The sequence below is a fragment of the Bombus vosnesenskii genome, unplaced genomic scaffold (assembly GCF_011952255.1).
Source record: "Bombus vosnesenskii isolate JDL3184/JDL3185 unplaced genomic scaffold, Bvos_JDL3184-5_v1.1 scf7180000013351, whole genome shotgun sequence".
Classification (NCBI taxonomy): domain Eukaryota; kingdom Metazoa; phylum Arthropoda; class Insecta; order Hymenoptera; family Apidae; genus Bombus; species Bombus vosnesenskii.
Window position 1 is genome coordinate 1,407,934 of NW_022882987.1, and position 23,225 is coordinate 1,431,158.

Below are 23,225 nucleotides of genomic sequence, written 5' to 3' on the forward strand. Positions count from 1 at the left end.
AATTGGATATGATTAAGTAACTAGTCGAAAGAGAAAATGGAAGTATGAAGTGGAACTTAAATATGGTATAAGTGAGACAGATCTTATTGGCTGTGCAAAAACAAACGTTATCCATCGATATTTCGCCAGAAAACTTTTGTTCGCTTGCAAATTTTTAATCAGGTACATACATAAACGGTAATTGTAGTTCACTGTCTTCGTTTACTTGTTCTAGGAAAAAGGAAAGGTTTGTAAATCTTGCGCAATCCGCTTGGCACAGTATTTTGGGTAACGTTTGAACAACGCTGAAATATGTTTAAGTATTGGCCAAGTCAACCGCCATTAGCGAGGCAAAATCTGATAAATATAATCAATATGACGTACGTTTTAAAGGGTATCTATAAATACAAATCGAACCGTCGTTGCTTTTCCAATAGCGATCTCGCTTTATCAGTAGATGATTAATTTAATCAATTATACATTATTCGTCAATGTTCCTCCTTTGACATTTTGCGCTTTGAATTTTTTTATTTATATTAACATAAGTATGTCAATGTGAATCGTGTAATATATTACAAATTTATATAACGAATTTAATCCTAAGACTCCTTAGATTAAAGTCAGATAAAATTATTCGGAGCAGTTTCTCAATAAATTAATAAGTTTTCGTTTCCTTGAAGCATTCTGTCCAAACGATTATTGTAACTATTCTTAGGAGTTGAAGGATTAATTATCGTCAAACATTTATAGAATTTCCTCTCTCATGTGATCGTTCTATGATCTCGCTAAAGACACGTCGTACTATCACAGTCCAACTTGAAATGTTCGATTCCATTATTTCACGATAACCTACGTTTCAGTATGTCTCGTTAGAATAAGATAGACAGAATAATTTCTCCATGCAGGCATCAGACTATTATAAAAATACAGACGTGTAATCGTATCATTATACAACATGGTATGTATACCGTAAAAATTCCAATTCGACGAGCAGAACATCGCGATCGAAAAACAATTTTAAGTAAAGCTTCCTCGTTTTATTTCATCATGTTTGTCTGAATGAACGATTAATTCTATTCACCAACTGCTTCGAAGCATCCACAATAAATCTATACTCTGACACCGACACCACTGTCACCTTTTATTTCCGAAACGAGCTCGATGGTAGGAGTGCAGATTTCTGTAGGTGTCGGTGAGGCGAGCGGGGCCAAATGTGAATTCTTAATAGACATATCCTTTAGGATATAGTCTACTCCTGGTTTAACGCGCAATCTATTTCGATGTAAAGATGGCTCTAATCTCAAAATCGCACACGATTTCGTCGATAGACAACCGTTTCGAAACATAGACTCCGTGGACTTGCTTTGCAGATCGTTCTCGATCGCTGACTTTTTCAAATTGATCGTCGATCTGGAATTATAAGGAGACAGATTGTGTTCAGAATCAAGCGTGAATTCTTCATTTTCTTCGAACGATGTGAAGATTTCTGAATCAGGTACGGATGGAGCGCTAAAGAACGACTCGCGTAACGACGATGTCAACGCGTCCGGGCACATAAATGGATCGAGGGACGTCAGATCGTTGAGATCGCTGCCACTGTTACAGACTTGAAAATTGTTCACCGAGTAGGACGAAGGGAACGCCTGATGTTCAGTGACTACGTTGGACAGGATCTCTTGGCTTCTCGACGACTCTGACCACTTCGAGTCCGAGGGTCTTCTCGAGCTGAATCTCGTCGAATCGTGCTCAACGAAGATAGGGTCTGGTAATCTCCCTTCTCGACACCTTTCTGAGTTTTTCAACAAGGCTTCGAATAGATCGATGGGTTCTATTGGTGCTATTTGACCCGACAATACCATATTATTTGAGGAACTATCATGACTAGATTTGTTATTGATTGATTCGCGGTCTTCGCTATAATCTTCAATATTCAACAAGACGGATGGTATCACAGGATCTGAGTGTCTAACTGGACTCCTCCTATTACCCATCGGAGATTTTAAGCAATCGATACTAATGGAAGGCTTCGACGTTTCAGAGTTCTTCGTGTCTTCTTCTTGTAGAGGAGCAAGAGGAAGTGGATCTATGGGACTCGGTGGTTCCGAGTGTATTGTCGGTACTGCCAGACTCTCCATGACTCTGTAAGGCTCTAACAATCTTACGTGCGTCATCGGTTCGATGGTATTGATCGATTCGGAATGTTTCAGTATTTCCATGTTTCTTCGCATTTGTAATACTTTGAAAGCTGGATCTGTTCTGGGCTCCAAGTACCTCGGAGTATTATCCACATGAACAAGGTTGGCTAATTTGTTAGAAGTAATTGTTATGTGCTTCGGAGACGTCTTCTGCCTTGGACTATCCAACAAACTCGACCTCGTACTATCCGGGGTGGACGGCGGCGTATAATTGTTCTGAAGTCTGAGGTTTAGATTCGGACTGTTTCGATCGAAGGGACTATTAATCTTCAACCGCGGTCGTGGATAAATTTGAAGACGCTTCTGATTCTCCAATTGTCGAGATAGCATAACGTGTTTAGCCAATCCACCCTCGTACTTATTATTGTGATCCAAATTCTGTACAGAGTATCTATGAGCTTCGGTGGTGTTCCCACCGGTTGGAAGTCGAAGATTCACCTCTGAAGAGATTGCAGTCGCCGATTTGATATTAGGATCAGACATCGAACAAAGATTCGAATTTCTTCTTTTGCAATTGATAGGACTCAAACCGTTATGGAAATCTTTTGTGTGCACTATGGGACTGTTAGCGCTTAGCACGGGATCCGACATAGTATTCATTTGCAATACTTTGCGATTCAACGTTACGTCGCTCTTTAAATTCTGATAGGAGATGAACTTCGGTTCCGACGCCTTCGAAAAATTCTTACTAGCGAGCCTCTTGTGATTCAATCTTCTCAGGTGTCTAATTTTATTGAACGTTGGATCCAGAAGATATTTCAGATTTTTGATCTTGTCGATATTGTGATTCGAGTCGATCATGTGATTCCGATCGATGATGTACTTTAGATCAAGCATTTTCGTGAGATCGTGGATATTCTCCTCGACGATGTCTGCTTGTCTACTCTCAGAAGACGTATGATCCATGTTCCTTTCTGGTGAGATGTCTGTGTGCTTTCCTGACACTTCCAGGCCTCGCCTGCTTGTGTACAAAGTGTTGTTTTGTTTTGTAGCGAAACAATCTTCCACAGGATGCCTTCTATCATCGTTGCTGTTGTTCACCTCGGCTAATTCCATATTCGTATTGGAACCACGTCTCATTGGCGAGCAACCGTAACGGCTGGGTGTCACTCCGAGGAAAGCAGCCAGCTTCTTGGTAATCTTAACCACTGCAACCCTCATTTCGCCGTGATGGAAAGCGTAAATCCATGGATTCACGCCACTGTGCGCCATAATGGGCAGTCCAAGCCATACGACCGCCCATTCGGTAAGAATGTTGGTACCGCAAAAAATATCCAGCAGCATGCAGGTCTGTAAAGCAAATTTACCTTATGTTAAGAAGGTAATTTCGGCCTGCTTCGGTCTTTGTTGCTTGATCTTATGGGAGGGTTCTGATTTATGTCGTGTGAAACGTTCAACGAGGAAATGAGAAGCTATTAGAGCAGTTTATGCTAAAGTTTTTTTCAATTGATTTTGTTTATAATTTATACGATAAATTTTCTCCAATATTTCTCAAATTTAAGATGATGTATAATATAAGAGAGAAGAATATATTGAAGAAAAATGTAAGATTAAAAAACATTGGCTAAACTTCAGAAAATTTTGTCATTATCTTCATAGATATATGTTTCTCCCGTTCACTTGATCTATATGGATGGCGTTAATCTATTTATAACATTCAAAGGTTGAATAATACGCTTGAGCTACATCGTTATAAATATGACCATGTAATACGTGAACTAAAATGGGAATTATTTGTCTTGATCTTTGTTAATGAAAGTTAGTAGATTGTGTATGAAACTAAAATCCATATGTATTTGAATTTTGGTGAATTTTATCTTTACATGGGATTTGAAGAAGTCATATAGGACATTATTAGTATGTCGTTCCATATACATGATTGAAAAAGACGCATAATTTTTTCCGATGACAAAGCCTTTATTTAGTCTGATTCTACTTTGATGTCGTTGTTTATAAATATTCAGTTGGAATTTAATAATATGATTTCATTCTTATGACAAAATACTAATAACACTACTAATGTGTTACGTATCTACTAATGTCGAGGATCTAAAAAATTCTGTAAAAATTATCACATTACTTCTGTATTAATAGTTATTAAATCATTAACAATTATTTTTGTATTATATGACTGTATTGGTCATTTTGACTTTAAGATCAAATACATATAAATTTTTACCGATAAAGATCTTTTTTATTGATATATATTTTAACAAATAAGTTGTAGTTGGCAGTTCTTTGAAAAGTTTTAAACTCTTTTTATTGAGGTGAGGATATATAAAAAATATTCCTATATTTGTAAACGTTTTGTAGCTTTTTATAAATGAACGACGCTTCTACCACTGGAGTGACAAACTGAACGATAAAATAAAAATTCGTAAAATTGTCTTGGACAAAGTTTATTCGATTAATTTATCGAGACGAATTTTCACAGAATTAAGAGGAAAAATCGCTAAAATCGCTTGTATTTGTTAGTTTTGTCATCCAATGAAATTGTTTATAATTGTTGTCCTCCTAGGAGCTGTTCTTTTAACGATAAAAAAAAAATGGTGGACTATTTAGAATACTTCTCCAAAAGTTTTCCTCGAGCTCAACTTCTTTTTCTTCACAGTCAGAAGACGCCCATTTCTGCTGCTTCTTCGTTACCACAATTTCGGAGGTTGTGTCGTTTTTCAACCCTCTCCTTCGTGAAACTTTTCCTCGTGAAATGGAGATTGACGGGTTACGGAAACCTCATTACCACGTCGATTCACGCAACATCAATCGATTGCCAATGACCCAAGGACGGAATTTACTATCAGCTAACTTTATTTTATTTTTGTTTTTATATATAAAAAAGTGAAATATCAATTACTTAATTAAATTACAATTTACACACATAGAATGAAATATTTTATTTGAAACAATAATTTTGTTTTCAGCTTAGGAGTGAACATTCTTTTTCTGTTCGAGCCAAGTTACAGTTTGAGTATTGGTCTTCGGATGCGGTAAAATTGCAAACAAACTGTGCCTCAAAGGTTTCATTTTGCAATTATAAAACAAAAAATTTGGTTTGCAAGTTGGTAGATCGTGCACAGATGCAAATTTATTTCAGAGATTATATTTAACGTTAGAAAATACAACGAGTATCTTTAGTATATTTGTTTTGTTATTAACATTATTGTTCTGTTTATTATGACTTATGATTTATTATGTAGCAAAATCAGCCTAGCTCATGTTAGGTTCATGTTACGCTAAGTTGTCACGTCGTTTGCATCTTATTATATTAGTTAAAAACTGGTGATCTCATTTCGAAACTTTTTCTCTTTCATATTTGGCTTCGTAGAGTGCTTATTAAATTTTTTACATCATTCGCGTTATACGTATTTTCCTGGGCTATGGTTTACAAGTAATACTGTATTGCAACCTTTACGGCGAGTAAACTACCCATTATGTGTTTTAATTGGAAATTAACATTTTTTTTTCTCAAGTAATTAAGACCCGGTAACTAATAAGGGTGTAATGAAGGCAAACAAAAATAGCCAGCATAAAGTTACGCAACTAGGCAAATGCTGCATTCTAAACAAAATTTTCAATTAATTTTAAATTTCAGCTTCAAATATAACTTCCTCGAGATACATACATCTTATAAATATAAAGCCATAATTGTACCATACACTAATCGTAACTATGTAATTTTCAATTCTTATGCAGGTACAAAGTGCAAAAGGATACAAAGCCTGATTAGGAGATTACACAAAATCTGATTGAAAGAATGCAAAATCGAATGGTTATACTGTTTTTATCAACATAGGGGATATATACTAATTTTAATTTTGCTTGAGATACAATCAAAGGACAAAATTGGACTGGGAAACATCATTCGATGTAATTTTATATATTTGCAATAATTTAAAAATGTCTAAATACTTATAAATATGGTGTAACGCGCAGTGTAGAAATATAAAACACAAAGAAGCATAGTCTAAGGAGAAGTACGTATTTAACATGCACACCATGACGTTCTTAAATTTTACATCAGTGTTACGTTACGAGTATGCATGCCAGGCAAAGTAGAAATAATGTTGCGTAACTCCGATGTGCAAGTAGTATGAGAGTAATAATAGCGAAACAACGCACGTTGGCGTTGCGCGTCGAAAGGAATGCTAATTTATAAGAATTTACGCGCATAGGGTGGTTCGATTACAAATGGAGATCTATCTGGTGACCGTGTGCGGTCGCATAGACCATCTACTCACTTGAAAGGGAAGCCAGAAGATGAGAAACGCGCCGACCGTGACTGCTAGTGTTTGACCGTAGCGCGGTAATGCTAGGGTCTGCGTCTGGTGCCTGAACGATAGTTCTACCGTGTAAATCGCACGTGCGTGTGCACGTGCCACCAGATACACGTACATGTAGCAACCGAGGAGAACGAGAGCACTGGGTGCCCATACTGCCACTACCAGGAACACCCTTACGGGCGGGAGCACTGCTGCACCGAACCTGCAGTTGCCACTGTGACAGAAAGCAAATTAATTTCACTCGTTAGTTCAGCGATCGAGTTATATAATTGCGTCGATTCGAATATCGTTTGATTCGATGCCGCACGCGCCTGTTAATTTCTGTTACACGTGTGCCAGGTGCTTCGTCAAGGTTAAGGCCTGTTTGTCAATTCCACGAAATTTTTTTGGAAAGTGCTTTGTGATTAATTTCAACGATTTGCTTTGTTGATTTACAATTTTAGGTTGTTTATTAAAGATTCGAAGAAATGTGGATTATTCAAAGTACTGATACAGCTATCCTGTTTAATATACAGTGGTGTCTTAATGATTGATTTTATCTACTTGGTATTTTGATTTTCAATGCTATGAATAGTTTTAAGAAATCATAAATTACTTAATATAAATTCGAGAAAAATGTGGATTATTTGAAGTGTTGGTACTGTTGTATTTTAAGATAGTAGTGTGCTGATGATTGAGTTTAACCATTTGGTATAGATCGTTCTGGAATTCTATGATTTAAGAGTTTAGGTCGATGATCGCTATTTCTTTAAGACGTTTGTTTATTCAACTATTAGATCGGAAGATAATTCTTTCTTCGACTACGTTTCACAATTATTTACCTTTACTTGAAAAAATTAACGGGGTTATGTAAACTTTGTGGATGTAATCTATCGTTTGATGTTTAATGGATACAAGGAGATTAGATTGCGTTTATTATAGTAACGCAAACACGACACGTGGCGCGGTTAAAATAACATTACTCTATATTGGTTGGATAACCATGCAATTCATGCTTCAATCCGTGACTTTTACTGTAAATCATGCATATGTTTCCTGCATATTGCATCGTAATCCTGTTATGGCATGGTTGTAATTCAGGGACCAATTGTCGATCCCAATAAGGCATTGCGTAAAAAAAGGAGAGTGATAAATCTTAATTTAACTGATAATTTATTATATTACAGAATTGATTATGTGCATATATTTAATTCGTGTACATTTCATTTTTATATTCGAAAGAATCTTTCTATTCTATTTTATATTACAGTAGAGCTACAAAATTGTAACACGTAAAATGAAGACAGAATAGAAAATCATAGCACGCATGCATCCCTAATGAACTTTACATTTTGTTACGTTTCGACGAAGTATGTAAAAAAAAGAAGTAGAAAATTAACTACGTTTGTTTATAGGAACAGAAATTGGCCTTGCTATTTTTTTGCACTGTCGGTGCAAAATGTGAAAAAAGCGCAGGCTCGATTGGAACACATGATTGTATTTCCTAGTTTTATACTACTGTTCGTTCGACCCGTCGGTTGTTTGAGGAACGTGACTAGTGAGCAATCTGATTTTAGCAATTTTCGAAATGTTTGTTCAATAGGATTCAACTGCTGTGCAGAATTAGCAAAAGTTCCTACCGCGTGCATTTTAATTTATAACAATACTCATAGGAAATTCTGATTCTCGGAAGAATTAGTTAAGTTAGTTACATAAAATAAAAGAAATTTAGTTACAAACCTCGCGTTTTTATTTAATTAAACTTATTTTACGCGCTTTCAGAGTGAGATTTTTGTTGACAAAAAATAACTATTAAGACATTAAAATTTTTCAAAATTGTTGTACCAATTTTTCATCACTTTTAATTCAATTATTCAGTAATTTGTATTCTAAAAATTTCTCATCACCTTTAACTCACATTTATTTATTCACTGACCTTTATACTTTCACTCTTCGAATGAACATATTCTTTATGTTATAAACAATGCAATTTACAATCTCTTCCAACATGAGAAAATCCTATAACATTTGAATTTAATTAACAAACGGGAATTCAAAATGGTAAGAGATATACATGTCAGAAATGAAGATTTTCAATAAAAACAATAAATCTATTTGTTTTCTTCACCAGGTGTATAATCTACCATTTGAACGATATTGATTTTCAGCGTTCATCATCTTTACAGAATTACTTAAAGAATAAATTAATGTTTATAATTATTAATTATTGTAATTATTATAAATTAATGTTAATAACATTTATTTCCATTATTTAAATTTATTGTATTTATTTCTATATTAGGCTTTCATCTTGATAAACATAATTTAATTAGCTCATATACAGACCTACAGATAGACCTACATGCTCAAATAACTTATTCTATCACTTACAACATTTTTCATCGTGAATTTCCACATGGAATTTATATCCGTTTGACCATTTCTACTAAAAAATGTTTTTGCTATTTACATTGTTTACTATATCGGCTCATTAATGAAACTAAAACTAAAAGAAGATTGCAGCGGCTCTCACCTGTGTGGTTGAGTTTCTCCTGGTATCTTGGCGTAGATCAAAGGCGAGAGGCCGACAATGATCGCGTAGATCCAGAACACGGCGATGTACTTCTCGATGCTGCTGTGAGTGATGATGTTCTTGTACCTGAGGGGCTGTGCAAGCGACGTCAACCGGTCCACAGCGATTGCCACAGTCACCAACACGCTCACGCTGCACAGTGCAATCACGATGCAGTATGGTACGATGCACAACGTGGAAACGCCATTTTCCGGCAGCCCAGATAACTCTAGATGCATCCCAAAGGGCATGAACACACCGACCTGCGTGCAAGTAATATCCGATTTGCATATGCTGGATGATTAGAGGCGAGAATCATCTCTACGACCACTTCGGAACTTACTCTATAAACAACAGACATTGGGCAAAATGAAAGTTTTATAATAAACGTACGTATGTTTCAAAACGTTCCTTAACGTTTACGCTTGCAGTTCGTGTAGAATGTAAAATTAAACTGAGTTCAAAGCCATTTTCAGTAGTAATATTGCGAACATTCTCTAAAGAGGAATTATTCAGAGAGGGCGAGTTGCTGTATGTTGGGGTATTATAACGGTGTGCTTTAGGTCATTAGCAGCAGGTGACAACGTATACGTGGTCTGCTTCTAGGTTGAACTGTTCAAAACAAACTATTTCGATATAGGATCAGATTGTAAGATCTCGTTCGTTTCGATGTAGTCTATGATTAAGTATAAGAAAAAATGCCGTATCGATAAAGGTTTATTATGTTGAGCCAGAGTGACTTGAATTTTTTTATGAACCATCCATAATAACGTTTAATTATCACGATTTATGTTTATGTTGTCTGTGTTTGATTTATTATATCATATAAATTATTTGTATTTATGGTATACATAAAATATAAAGGAGTTTGATTGATTAATTTTGAGTAGTCCTGTATACTAAAAGTGAAACGTGTCAACATCAATCGCGGCGGAAGGACTATCGTACGAATTGCAGCGGGGATAGAATCCTCGCCTCGTCCCGTTTTCTGATTGATTAGCTGACTAATTAAAATATCCCGTTAGACGATCAATCTCGAGAAACAATGGGGCACTTCAATGTTGATATCTCCTTTGAAATGGATTCTAATAAAAGCTCAGCATTGACGATATTGATCTATAATTCTTTACATTCTATTTTTAACTCGATTAAGTCATTTAATTTAATTAATTTATTATTGAATAACATTATTTTATCGACAATATTTGAATACTACAGGCGAAGAACATGATAAGTCAAATTTCCTGTTTTTTGTCAAAATTCAGTATGTCGTCAATAAATTCTACATCGAAGCTACTTTCTTATTTAATTTGGGGATTAGATGTGCTTTTTTGTTACCATTCTGAACACTAAAAAAGTACCAATAATATTAATTGTATAAATTAATCTCTCTTAAGACATTGTGAATTTATCACCTATTTTCAAAAGAATTAGTATTTTTTTTCAGCCAATAAGTGACATAAAAGTAAAGAAAACTGTGATCGTCAACTACGTCATATTAAAATTCTTCTGTTTACTTACAGGGTGATATTAGAATTAAAAACTAAAGAAAAATATACCTGTCATGTTTCTTCTCCTATGATTTCTATTTACTAGAGAAAGAAGGATAAAAAACTGGACTAATTCAACACATCGATGTCGATCGCGTCTCAATGGTTGCCATAGTTAAAATTACTTGATGGCTTACCCCAAAGTCGCTGACGGCCAAAGAGACTAGTAGGTAATTGGATGCAGTCCGTAACCTTTTGTACCTATAGAAGGCGGCCAGGATAATGGAGTTCCCGACGACGGTGATTGGTGATAAAATGTAGACTATCGACATCGCCAAAACCACCGAAACGGGATTGACGTCCAGCCGTGTATCGATCTTGGTAACCGTCGGTATAAGAACGGTCGTCAATTCCTCGGAAACGGTGGACGGCAACGGGTCCGTGGCGGGCGTTGACATCGTAATTTAGAAGCTTTCCGCGCGTTTCCCTTCGGCTCTGCGTCTTCAAGTGAGATTCCGCTCGTAAACGTGTCCTTCGTAGGACGACATGACGCAATCACCAGATCACGTCGATGAAAATTTCGTGAAAATCTTTAATTGCCCGATAATAACCTCGTACTTCTGGCGTATCGTTCGATGCGGAAGTCTTCTAAAAATTTTATCGAATATTATTTTATCGAAGAGTTCTTTTCTATCCCGAGGATCATTGACATTTAAATTCAGAATACTATCGGCGCAAAGAGTCAGGACATTTTTTAATTTCTAACAACATGTAACCTAATGATCAGACTGTGGTTATTTTTGCACCTTCAAATTTTCTATGAGTGTATAAAAATTAATAGTTTGCTAATGGCAAAGTCATTCATGTTTCGCTTCCACATACTAACTTGTTAGTATGTTATTATGTTATCTATAAATCTAGGTTTGTAATTAAAAGTCTAAAATTCGTAATTTAAAAAGACAGTTGTAATTAAAGACTAAAACGAAGAGGAAGAAATTCTTCTATTTGAGCCACATTGAAACCAAACTGGTCAACTATCTATCTATCTTTTTCAGGAGTTAAACACTAATTACGTATTCTAGAAGTAAGATAATAAATGTTTCAGAAAGTGATGTTGATAGGTTTGGTTAAGCTTCTAAATGGGTTACCTATCTTCGCTATAAAAGAGTCCTCCCAAAAACTCTCATTTCTATATTATAAACGTGACATTTTACACTTAGAAGTTGTTTCGTTCTCGAGATAAAAGAGTAACGATCAATTTTACTAACCTTTTGTGCTTTTACAGGAATCGTCCGGAGCCATGGTAAAAGTTTGACATCCGCCACTAAAGGAGAAACGTCGTTATTTCAAATCGTGTGATTTAGGGTCCTGGCGATAAATTCCTCGTGAAATCAGCATCGGTTTGGGACTACGTTTCGCATCGGAAATGGAGGCCGGAAATCGCTCGATTTGGGTAATGTACAACCTTGGCCCGTTTTCTTTTCACACCGTTTGGCCTCGACTTTTACGACTTGCGCAACATCACCTTTGCCTCGAACTTCCTGAAGACAAACATCCGCATTCTGTCACACAATTACCTTATATTATCGAATGTTTTTTTTACGGTTCGTAAAACGTCGTTCGCTTGATAAGTATCTGATACGTACGGTTACGTGCAACAATTATAGATACAGTACGTATATTTATCGTGCTTTTAAAACACGTTACATATATGAAAGGATTACTTCGTAGAATGTTTTGTAGCCGCTGTATAATATCATGCGTAATGACTAGTCTGCGGATGTTTATGTATATTTGGAAAATTCAAGAATGCAGAAACCTACAGAATGTATAGAATATACAAAAGTATATAAAATATTCAAAGTAGAGGACTTATTATAATATTGTATTTGGTATATGGACTAAATTTTTGTCTAGGTTCAATTTCTTTAGTTATGTTTATACAAACATAAAAATGCATAAACATCCGTAGTCTACTATTGGCTGTTGAAGAATGAGAAAACGATAATAAAATTGAGAAAGAAAAAAGTAATTTCCGTATTCCTCCAATACTTGATTATAGTAAAATGTGTAACACAAAACTCGTAGAAATAGATGTAAACAGCAATGTTCATTGTATTCGAAGAATAAAATTGGCTTGTTGGGTACATTAAATCGAGCTTGGAAGAAGCTCTAGCAAATACGAACAGCATCGATCTATCGGAAAATTCTTTTATTTGATTCTCGGTTCTTTAACGTTGCAGATAACTTGGAAACTTTTATCCGCTCACGTTTTGCATATTCGTTGGATGTTTTATCAATTGATTATATTTTATATCTCGGTCCTCGGATAATCGTAATAAATGTGTAGTCCTCTAGAATCATTGAGTTCAAAACATGAAAACCGTGATTTTTCACCTCGTTGAAAAGAAATACGCGATTGTGAATAAATTGTTTTCGACGAATAAAATTATCGTTACACTAACCTAAATTTCATCATTTGGTCTCGATGGACAAATGGACGGAAGCACTTTCACAGCTCTGATATTTTCGCACATGTACACTATTGATTGCTTATAAGTAGTGTTATTAAATATTAAATTGCATTTCTTATAAATATCCGGATACTCTCATTGATTTGAAAGAAAAGAAATGGCTGTGTGTCAGTTCGCTTAGAATGATTAAATTAATTAAAATAATAATGAGTAAAAGTTATTATTTACAATATTTTTTATAAAAAAGTGACAAATTATAAATTGAAATTACTTATTGAAGAACTTAAATATTATTATCCCAATAATTATCGCAGTCTTTCTGTCTATCTGAAAGAAGTTTCTTTGTCTGACATAGAACATACCACTCTTAGAAATTAAATTATCCGGGCGTAGAAAGCTTTCAAAAATATCAAAATAGTTCTACAATTTTTAAATATGATTTTATAATATTTTATTTCAGATGCAAATTATATTATTTTCTAAAGCTTAATTTTTTTATCACATTGTAATATTCTGCCATACATAGCTGTAGCAATAATAAATAATAAAATCAATACAAGTTCTTTCATCCGTAATTTTCTAATTAAATTACACCGTATCGAACGTGAGAGAGTATCTACATTCTTTTTATAAAAGTTAAATAGAGGTTCCCTGCTATTGTTAACTCATACGATTCATTATTGTGACAATATACATTGTTTATTTATCAAACCGATATACACTGTTCTTTAAAAATCATCAGTGTATTAAATTCCAATATCCGTCGACTTTTGCAGTCCTTGAAACAATTATGTGCGATAGCATACATACATATACAAATGACAATTGTTTTAGCCAGCTTTTGAACATTAAACGTACTCTATTGAATTATAATCATACTATTGCTTAAAAATTATAAGTGTCTTGAATTTAAATTCAAATTAATTATTCATTTGATTATTCAAATTATTATTATTAAATTAAATATTCAAACAATATCCACCAACTATCCTTCACTGAGCAGTAGTGTACATATACAGACGAAAAACATATTTAGTCAGTACCTGAACATGAAGCATACACTGTTAGGTGCGGATGATACGAATGGAACAAATCCTGTCCAGCGTTAAAGAAAGTCAAACCTCATGTATACGGGCCGGAGTAGATTATATTCGACAGCACGTTTTCCATTATCTGAAATTTGAAATTCGGATATGGATGGTGTTAACGCTTTCAGAGACAAATGACCAGCGACGGGTTAACCGCACGAACCTCGAGCGAGAGAAGAACTATTTGAACTCATCAAAATCACCGTATAAGAGCGATTTAACGCGTTTCTCCTCGTGCACAGCCATTTCTTTCCCTGCGTCCGCGACGATGGAAACGTTTAATGAATTCGGTCGAGCGAAATCGGATTTCCAGATGGGGCTGTTGTCCATTACTGGCATTTTCTCGGCGCTAGGACATTGTAATTATGTCGAGTATGATGTTCTTGGATGCTTTAACGCGATTTTACGGTTATAGCGTGTTATTTAATTGATCGAGTACTCGCTTGGGAATATAATGCGTCAAGAGATCGCTGATTCCGCAATCGCCATGCCTATGCACGATGTAATGATAAATGAAACGTAAATGAATTATGGGTGTGAATTTCAGAGACAGATGGTATTTAGGAAGATCAATAGAGCAGAGTTAGAAATCTTTGAAAGTTTATAGTGGTTAAAAGGTTAAATTACTTTTTCGAGTTCTATATTACATTTACAACTGACCTTATACAATCAATCGATAAATATGATCAATACGAGAGTTAGATTAATTTTAATTTCTGTAAATATAAATGTAACATAATTCATATCTAAAGTACGTGTCGTAATATTTAATAGATAAAACGAATCTCTATTAGATTTTATTTTTTTAACCCTTTCATATCTGAAATTCTTCTAATGATACTATGTTCATAAAATTATCAATTCATCAAAATTTCATTCAAAAATTCATCATCACATACGAATTTGCACAAATATCCGCAGTCTAATAATTAAATCGATGGTAAATGACAATTATACTTAAATTTTGACTGTAAAATCCATTTCATTATAACGCTTTTCATTACATTTTATTTTAATCGAGTCATTAATTCATTTTATCCTATAATTCTGATATGTATTATGTAATATTGTCATGCTAAATATGTTTAGTAAATAATAAAAAAAAAATGTAATAATCGGTACAACTTTTGCGGGATTTGTAGGTCATGAATACATATTTATCAAAACTAACTCTACTTCGTAAATTGTCGGTAGTTGGTTATTCGTTTCGGTTCTAGCTCAATTTCAACCCTTCTCTAGCTCGACCACTTGCAATTTAAAGCCTTTCACTTTGATGTTTAGTCGAGAAGTTGAAATTACTTTTCCAGAACTTGTTAAGCCAACATTGACGTTCTTTAATATTCAACATGTTTCTGTAAACTCTGCTTATTCCCTAACAGGACATCTTCTTTTGTTTGTTTAATAGCGTAACTATTATTTTAAAATAGGACAATTGAATGAACAATGTATAAAAAAATATTGTATTGACCATTGTATAAAAAAATATTAGTTATATCTATACTTATTTATTCAAAACGTCAATTGTCTCGAAATTCGTGAAAAAATTTCCCCAAACGCAATCTAATATAACTTTTTCTGATATAGATACCATACATATAACGAATCATCTGGAGATGATAAGGGTAGTACACGAACGACAGGTTACTCGTCTACTTCGATCGTATGTACCGTGTTTTCTCTCCTGGTTTTCTAAATTATTTTTTCATGGCAGCTTCAGTGGGCGTTACATAGAAGGTTCGAGGTCGTTTAATCATTGGAACAACTCTTCGTCGAACAAGATGGATTTTGATGCTCGGATCGTTTGCTTATCAATCTTGCATGAGAATGGCAAATTTCATAAAACGAAGAATCGATTGAACTCCTTTGGTTTCCACCTTAAAGATTCTGGATTTTTAATTCATTTTAATGAAACTATTAATGAAACTATCCTTCTAAGGAAATGTAATTGATCATATCCTTAGCACTTTAAATACACTTCGAACAGGGTAAGTAACATAATCTTACGCAAAGATATTTCGAGTCAGGCTATTTTGGAAGATTATTGTTGTTACTGCATAATTGTAATCGTTTTATTCGATGTTAATTGTTAATTAGGTATTAATACTAGCATTAGTACCATAGAGAAATTAAACTGAAAGATATATGGAAAACCCAGATTTTGTCAAAGTACTTTACAAAATATTATTCAGATAGTAAAAAATGTACCGTGATAGATATATAAAATTCCCATGAAAAATTGTGGATTAGTTATTTCAATCACTCTGACAGTTGTAATAAAGTGTATATGATGATAAAAGAATAATCGTCACGTTGATGCTGTATATATAGCTATATGCTACTTCAGATAAATATTTTACCAAGTATGGCTGACAACAATAAAGAATGATCCACTAATTTTTACGATGCTATCAGCACTGTACTACCAGTACTAGATCTATAACAACTACAATTTCGGTTTTTTCCTCCTATCTTCATTCTTTTTTTTTTAATTTTTGAGGTAATTTTGACGCATTCAATAATTACTCGATACAGAAATGAATGATATTTTAATGCATAAATCTTGCGGATCGGCTTGTTGCAGTAAATTTTCAATTAAAATGATATCATTATCAGATTCATTTTACTAAAATAATTGACAATAAGAAATAAATTTCTATTACTTATAACCTGATACTATTCCAGACTAAAATACTTATTCCCCACTCACTAGTTATTCCTCGACATATATAATACAAGCTCTTTGAAATTCTTTAATAATTGTAAAACCAAATATATCTCTCTTATCACTTAAAGTATTCAGGTTTCAGCTTATTATGCAATACTTCTAAAGCTCGTGCGGATACATATTATATAAAGTATAAATTCACAGGAGGAAGAGATATCATCGTTATAAATACTCACTTACAAAGGAAAACCAATTCTGAAAACACTAACAATTTCCGGGAAAATCCATTATACCGTAGCGTCGTGTAGACTGATATCTTTGAGACTGATGACTTTTTAATATCGTCCTAACGTCACGACTATCCTTCATAAGAATATCAAAGGAAATCTACGCTTCGGCGGCCACGTTAATGCGTTCTGTCATGTCGTTCGGTTTTGTAGCTTTCTCTCATCTACGATGAGAGAATTTGATATTTTTTGGTGTCATATCAACGACGCGTTTCCACTTTCTACTTCGTAAAAGACGCGCAAATTTTTGTCCATCTTATAGAGCTCTATTCGCGTTCCATGACACGAAAATCTCAATGACAGAGATTGTTTTTGCGTTTCTTCCGTTTTCGTTGGTCAGTACGATGGACGTAGCCGATTATTCAATCGAGCGGACTATGCAACTTGAGCATAAATAAAGCTGATGCTTTTTTCATTGAGGACAGGTTTTTATTAGTCAGAACTTCATTTAAAGTGGAAAATTTCTGTCAGTCACGATACTAAGGAATAAATATTATATATAAAATATATTTTATATAAAATGTTATATATAAAATAAAGGGGATCAGTTTCTTTAAGAGCCCTAATATCCGAAGACATATTGTGTGTATTATATAAAACATTTTGAAATTTCATTAGCACTGTTATAAAATACGATTACCGTGAGTACTCTGGTATAATTTGAAACCAATATGAAAATGTATGTGGAAGTTGCAAAACATTTACTGCAGACATATATTTAGGTTTAAACATACCTGTACCATAAAAAATCTGTTTTAAACATATAATAAGAGTTAAAAATGAGAGTAATAGAATAGTCTAGATATTATAAATTGCTTCATCATCGCGCATTTTCTTGCCCATTGTCATCGCAATTTTCGTCCTTTTTTCAGCCTAATCGCCTTTTATGCGTTACTGAAGCGTCGGCCGGATGCAATCATCGGAATCAAAAACGAATTTCTTCGCTGAGAATGACTAATAGTACAAGAGAATTGGTGTGGAATTCGTTTTCTCTTATCTGAATTTTTGATTCACAGCGAAGAAATCGTTTCGATTTCCGATATAACTGACTCTTGATGGAGAACGTTCGATAATCAACTTTGTGATTGAACATCCAATTCAGTCACTAGCTGATCCTAAAGACGATCGTTTTCTTTTTCTCTCCTTTTTATTGCCAGCGCCTTTTCCTCCTTTACGGCGTGGTTACAGCCCGGAGAATTCTGAAAACGAAATTACAGCAAAGCGTTGCAGAGGAGTATTATATCGATTACGTTTATTCCCCTCAAATTTCGACTCTGTTATATATTAAACGCAGAAATTAACTTTTCGTTGAAAGTTATGTAATATCGTAGAATAGCTTTGATTGGAGATCGGCTGAAATTAGAAAACACCGTGTACGCCGTCTTTTTGTGGTTTGTTTACATCCAAGAGCGCCTAGTAACAGTGACGCGAGAAAAGATAAGCAGCGTCAAAACAGAAGTACGGTTTCATATTTCAAGGAGAGGCAATCGAGAGGCTAGAGTATGTCAGCCGAAAAGTGTGTGTGTGCGTGTGTGTGCGCGTGTGTGTGCGTGTGTGTGCGCGCGTGTGTGTGTGTGTGTGTGTGTGTGTGTGTGTGTGTGTGTGTGTGTGTGTGTGTGTGTGTGCAGGACCGAGCAGGAATGCATTGGCGAGGGTCAGAGTTGATCGAGACGTCGAAGCATAGAGTCGTTAGAATTGAGTTGCGAGTGTTGTCGAGTGTTAGAGTTGCTAGTGAGAGAGAGAGAGAGAGAGAGTTACCAAATAGTTGTCAAGTTATTTGTTGTAAATACGAGCGTTGCATTTAGTTTTCCTGTTAATCAAACATCGTTTCTCTGTCTAACTAATATCTGTATTTTCAATCCATTATTAATAAATTATAATTAATCGGACAAAATTACACCTTTAATATATTCCGATATTACAGTTATACGTGTTTGTTTCATATGATGATTTAAGTCCTTATATAAACTGCTCTTTAGTAGAATTGTTTCCTAGCCATTTAATATAGTATATAATAAGAATAAGAGTAAAAGAAAATTTAGGAGACAAGTCTTACAAAAAAGGAACATAATTTTGGGAAAGGGAATTGTAATTGACAAGGGCAATGGGTAGGTATGATGTATAGAACTCAGAATGGAAGATTGTTACATGGTAAAAAATATTTAGTATGGTAGTTACTAATACACGTATACACAGGTATCAATCTTAAAATTTTTCTCAATATATTTTTTTGTAACTACATTATATCCGGCATTTTTGGCATAACGAAGTGGAAAATGTAAGGTAAGAAGTAAAAAAACACAGTCCTTTTCATGTGAAAAATGTATTTTTTAATAAATATAAAAGTTTTAAAAGTTTAATTATGTATTGAATACACTTTAAAAAGCATGAGACAATATATATATAATTCAATATTATACTGTTTACAATAAAATCTTTTTTCATATCTGCGTTTCATATTGATTATTTGATAATTAACTGAAGATACTGACGTTGAATTTCTCTTTCGAAATTATTATTATTATTTTATTAATATGTATAACGAGAAATATATAAAATTCAAGGTGCAGATGTATCATCATAAAATGTTATATGTGCCGGTGTAAAAGTATATAAATTATTGTTTACGTTTACCAATTAATTAAAATTTATTTTAAATTTATATTATATTAATAAAATCTATTTATACGTCAAACGTTTCTTCTTTACATAGAAACCCATCGTAAGCAGAATTTATATGGTTCTCCTTAGCCTTCTCTTTCTCTTTATCAAATAAATGTGTCGGACGATCAATTATCTCTCGGTGATTCCATTATGAGTCTCCAAGTTTGCTTCAGCGATAACTTTGTCCTAATTTCCAGAAGTATCGTTCATCGCTACGACTCTTTCGTATCTTCGTGCAATAATTCGCGCAGCGTGCAAGTTATTCATTTTGTAATCAAAAGCAAAGAAACCTTACCTTCACAGTGTATAAATACCCAGAGGTATTCTCCGAAAACTGCATCCTTACGTTCTTACATTATTAGCTCACAGTTGACATCACTGATATTGGCGTTCGCGTTAGAAATTCAAATTCTCTTCTATCTTCTCTGTTATTTGTAGTGGAACCGTGTATTGAGATATACATTTTCATTGTAACGATTTTGTATTTTCGTTTTCTCCAATTCCACAAGTATTATTCGTAATTAAATTCATTAAGGGAAATTTGTATTATTTTCGTTTATAAACGAGGCTACCGTCGATCATCTCGTCCTCTAAATCCGGTCGTTCGAATTAATTTTCTCTGTATTTCCATTGCAGCTGTCGTTATTCTAAAGTTTAAAGGGAAGCATACAATTTCAATTACAAAGGTCCGAAGTATCGGTTTGGACTGAAACGAGCCCATGAAAACAGCACGTCTATTAAATTTCAAGAGAAACGACTGACATGTAACCGGGACTCGATTAACCGATGAAAGCAATTCCGCTTTGTGTTAGGGGGTACGAATCGGTGAAATGGCAGCGTCGTATGGCGATATTGCACAATTACGTAAACGTAGCTATGATGTAAGTTCGTGGTGGTGCATATTATACATGTAATTTATCCTGAAATGTGAATACGAGATGAATCAGATATACATCGAACATGTCACTGATCGAAAATTTGTACGCCTAAGTCTATGAATGAATTGTATTCTGACGAATGTTGTTCTGACGAACATAACAGAGCAATCAAACACATAACAGAGCAAAATAATGTATATGGCATGTTAGGAAACATGTGTGAGTTAATTTATTAAGTTGTACCATTATTAGTGTATTTCTAATGTCAAATTAAATTTTTTCTAACTTGAAAAATAAATTTCAAACGACACTTTTGTATATACAAAAGCAGTATGAGATCTCTCATTGTCATAATGTCTAGAATCACATATTATAAATACCGCTCATTTTCTTTTTGAATGCTCTGTACAGATCCTTGTCCGTGTGGTGGCAATATGTGTTTTGATGAATTATCGCTGTGAAGTGAAATGACATGTCGCGAGACTTAAAACAAATGCATCCTTACAAAACTAGATATATTGCAAATCATCAACAAAATTATAATAAATGTGGTCGGTGGAAATAAAATAAACGGGGAAAAATAAATTTCTTTGATGTATGAAAATAGATAAGTATTCGTGAAATTTAAAAGAGAAGATGTGTCACAGTTAAAACAGTTACAATTTGTGCACGAGATAACGACGGACCCGATGACTTTAAATTTAATAAAAGCAAGGAATTCAGTGTAGTAATTTATATGAACCAAACACGCCAATTAGGAGTGAAATAAGCTGAAATTCATTTGAGAGTCGAACAAGCTCTGAAGGTTGTTTAATTTCGTACCAACGAGTGAGATTTATTCGTAAATGAACAGCGGCGAACGAAAACGTACCGTATTCGGTTAATTCAATATCGCGCGAATCGAATGCGCTTGCGGAGGTTGTAATTATTATTGAATCGCGATGCCGTCAAGACTTTAGGAAATATTCGCTTCCTAGATATTTTTATCGGTATCCAATTTTAGTCGGTACATACAATTCTTTTATATGAAACTGTGGTTAATTGTATCTGTACAGTGTTTTACTAAAAATTACATATTTCATATTTAAATATGCTAATTTTATTTTCGAATTTCTGTATCCCAATCTTGCTTGTATTTCAATGAAAAAAAACTTGAAGTTTCAAGAAAAATCTGAATTAAAACTTCAATTAAAATTGAAATGAAAAGTCGCGTGTCTCATTAACAATTCTTCCATATTTGTATCTTTAAGAAATTGTTTACGATAGAAAAACGCGATTGAATCGGAGCTGATCTGAAAAACGTAGCAGTCTTGCATCACTCTTTACTATCTTTTATGAATTTGTAATTGTTATATTGATGATTGCGATTTAAATCGCATCAGCCTTGATGGCGTTTGATGTGTGCTGATGAAGAACCACTCTCATTTGAGGGAGAGAAGACACTGCATGTGGTTAATTATTTAATAGAACTATTTACAGAATATTTGGAGTAATCCAGTAATCTTGCCTAATGTTGCGCGTAACTATTCTGTGTAAACTATCTTGCGCAAGTGTTCTAACAGTTCGATTTACGGGTGATTCTAATTTACCAAAGTTCAACCGTTTAAGTCGTTCTGACTGCTTCGAATGTTCGATAGGGTCTAAAGACGAAGAGGCGATAAAAATGCGCTCTAGCTTTGACTCCCCTCTTCTACAGCCAATTTCAGGAGGCTGAGAGTCGGGAGCAAGCGATGTTGTATTTGCTGGACGGCGTTGGCAATGTTGAGGAATTTTCACGGTTCCGTTTGCTCGTAGTCACCGAGCACCGTTACATGTACATTTGGAACAGGAAAAATCGTTGTCCACGAGAACTGAGTTACTGCAAACGCACGTGAACTGCAAGTACTCGGAAACCCGATGGCCAAAGATCGCCAGTCTAGTACACAATAAAAAATCTTAACGGTAACTTTGCCGACTTTTACCTACAGGTCATGCTTGCCGTAATAGTAATAAATATGCATTAATTGTTCGGACATAACAATGCAATCCTTGCTTATCTAATATAAACAAATAAGTTAGTAAAATCATTACTAAATGTATCGTTGTAAATTTATAAAATTTCTCTGAAGCGTTATGAATTGGTCATCTATTGATATTTTCAACGTTAAGCAATAAATGCAGAACCATATTGGTATTTCGATAACATGAGTAAAATTAAACAGAAAGTTCGATCCGCTAAATTTAGATATTCTTGTACGTACACGTGTGCACAATACCAAAATAGAGGATCGTACCTATATCCGGCGCGTATGATTCCATCTTCTGTTTCATTTATGGCTGACATGCATATTCAGTTTCAGTTTTAACATATCACTAATCAACTTGTCCTTGCAGCGGGAACATATAGCTGAGGAATTTGCAATTCATTTTATGCAAGTACCAATTATCCTCCTCTTTTCAATGCGATGATCGGATGACGCTCATAACGTGTTCGAAACAAATTATATTAAGTACGTTAATAGTTCTGTCTCCCGTTTACCATTATACTAATATGAAATTACACAGGTATTTCTTTTGCCGGGAGAATACACGGAAATTCGACGAGCCTACGAATGCATTCACAATGATATAAAAAAATGTTAAAAACGAGTGGTAAACGGAAGACAGTATGTAGCGGCCAATCTATATCTGTTAG

At 34.3% G+C, this 23,225-nt stretch overlaps 1 protein-coding gene and 1 long non-coding RNA gene across 2 annotated transcripts; one reads left to right on the forward strand and one right to left on the reverse strand.

Annotated features, from left to right (window-relative positions):
* Positions 1-668: 668 nt before the first annotated feature.
* Positions 669-11,902, reverse strand: LOC117236623. The gene is made up of 5 exons (XM_033499747.1): positions 11,764-11,902; positions 10,693-11,143; positions 8,967-9,268; positions 6,413-6,668; positions 669-3,464 (listed from the first exon to the last, which is right to left on the reverse strand). Exons 2-5 carry the CDS (start codon positions 10,951-10,953, stop codon positions 1,089-1,091), a joined length of 3,195 nt encoding a protein of 1,064 aa, XP_033355638.1. The 5' UTR covers positions 10,954-11,143; positions 11,764-11,902; the 3' UTR covers positions 669-1,088.
* On the forward strand, positions 9,263-12,872 carry LOC117236638. The gene is made up of 2 exons (XR_004493890.1): positions 9,263-9,394; positions 11,781-12,872. It is a non-coding gene; the product is annotated as an uncharacterized LOC117236638 (long non-coding RNA).
* Positions 12,873-23,225: the final 10,353 nt, after the last annotated feature.

Excerpts from the sequence above, each read along its gene's own strand:
- LOC117236623 (XM_033499747.1), bottom strand. The coding sequence starts at position 10,953 with ATGTCAACGCCCGCCACGGACCCGTTGCCGTCCACCGTTTCCGAGGAA. Across the intron at positions 9,269-10,692 it reads TGGCCGTCAGCGACTTTGGG|GTCGGTGTGTTCATGCCCTT; the intron begins GTAAGCCATCAA and ends ACTTGCACGCAG. Across the intron at positions 6,669-8,966 it reads GGAGAAACTCAACCACACAG|TGGCAACTGCAGGTTCGGTG; the intron begins GTGAGAGCCGCT and ends TTTCTGTCACAG.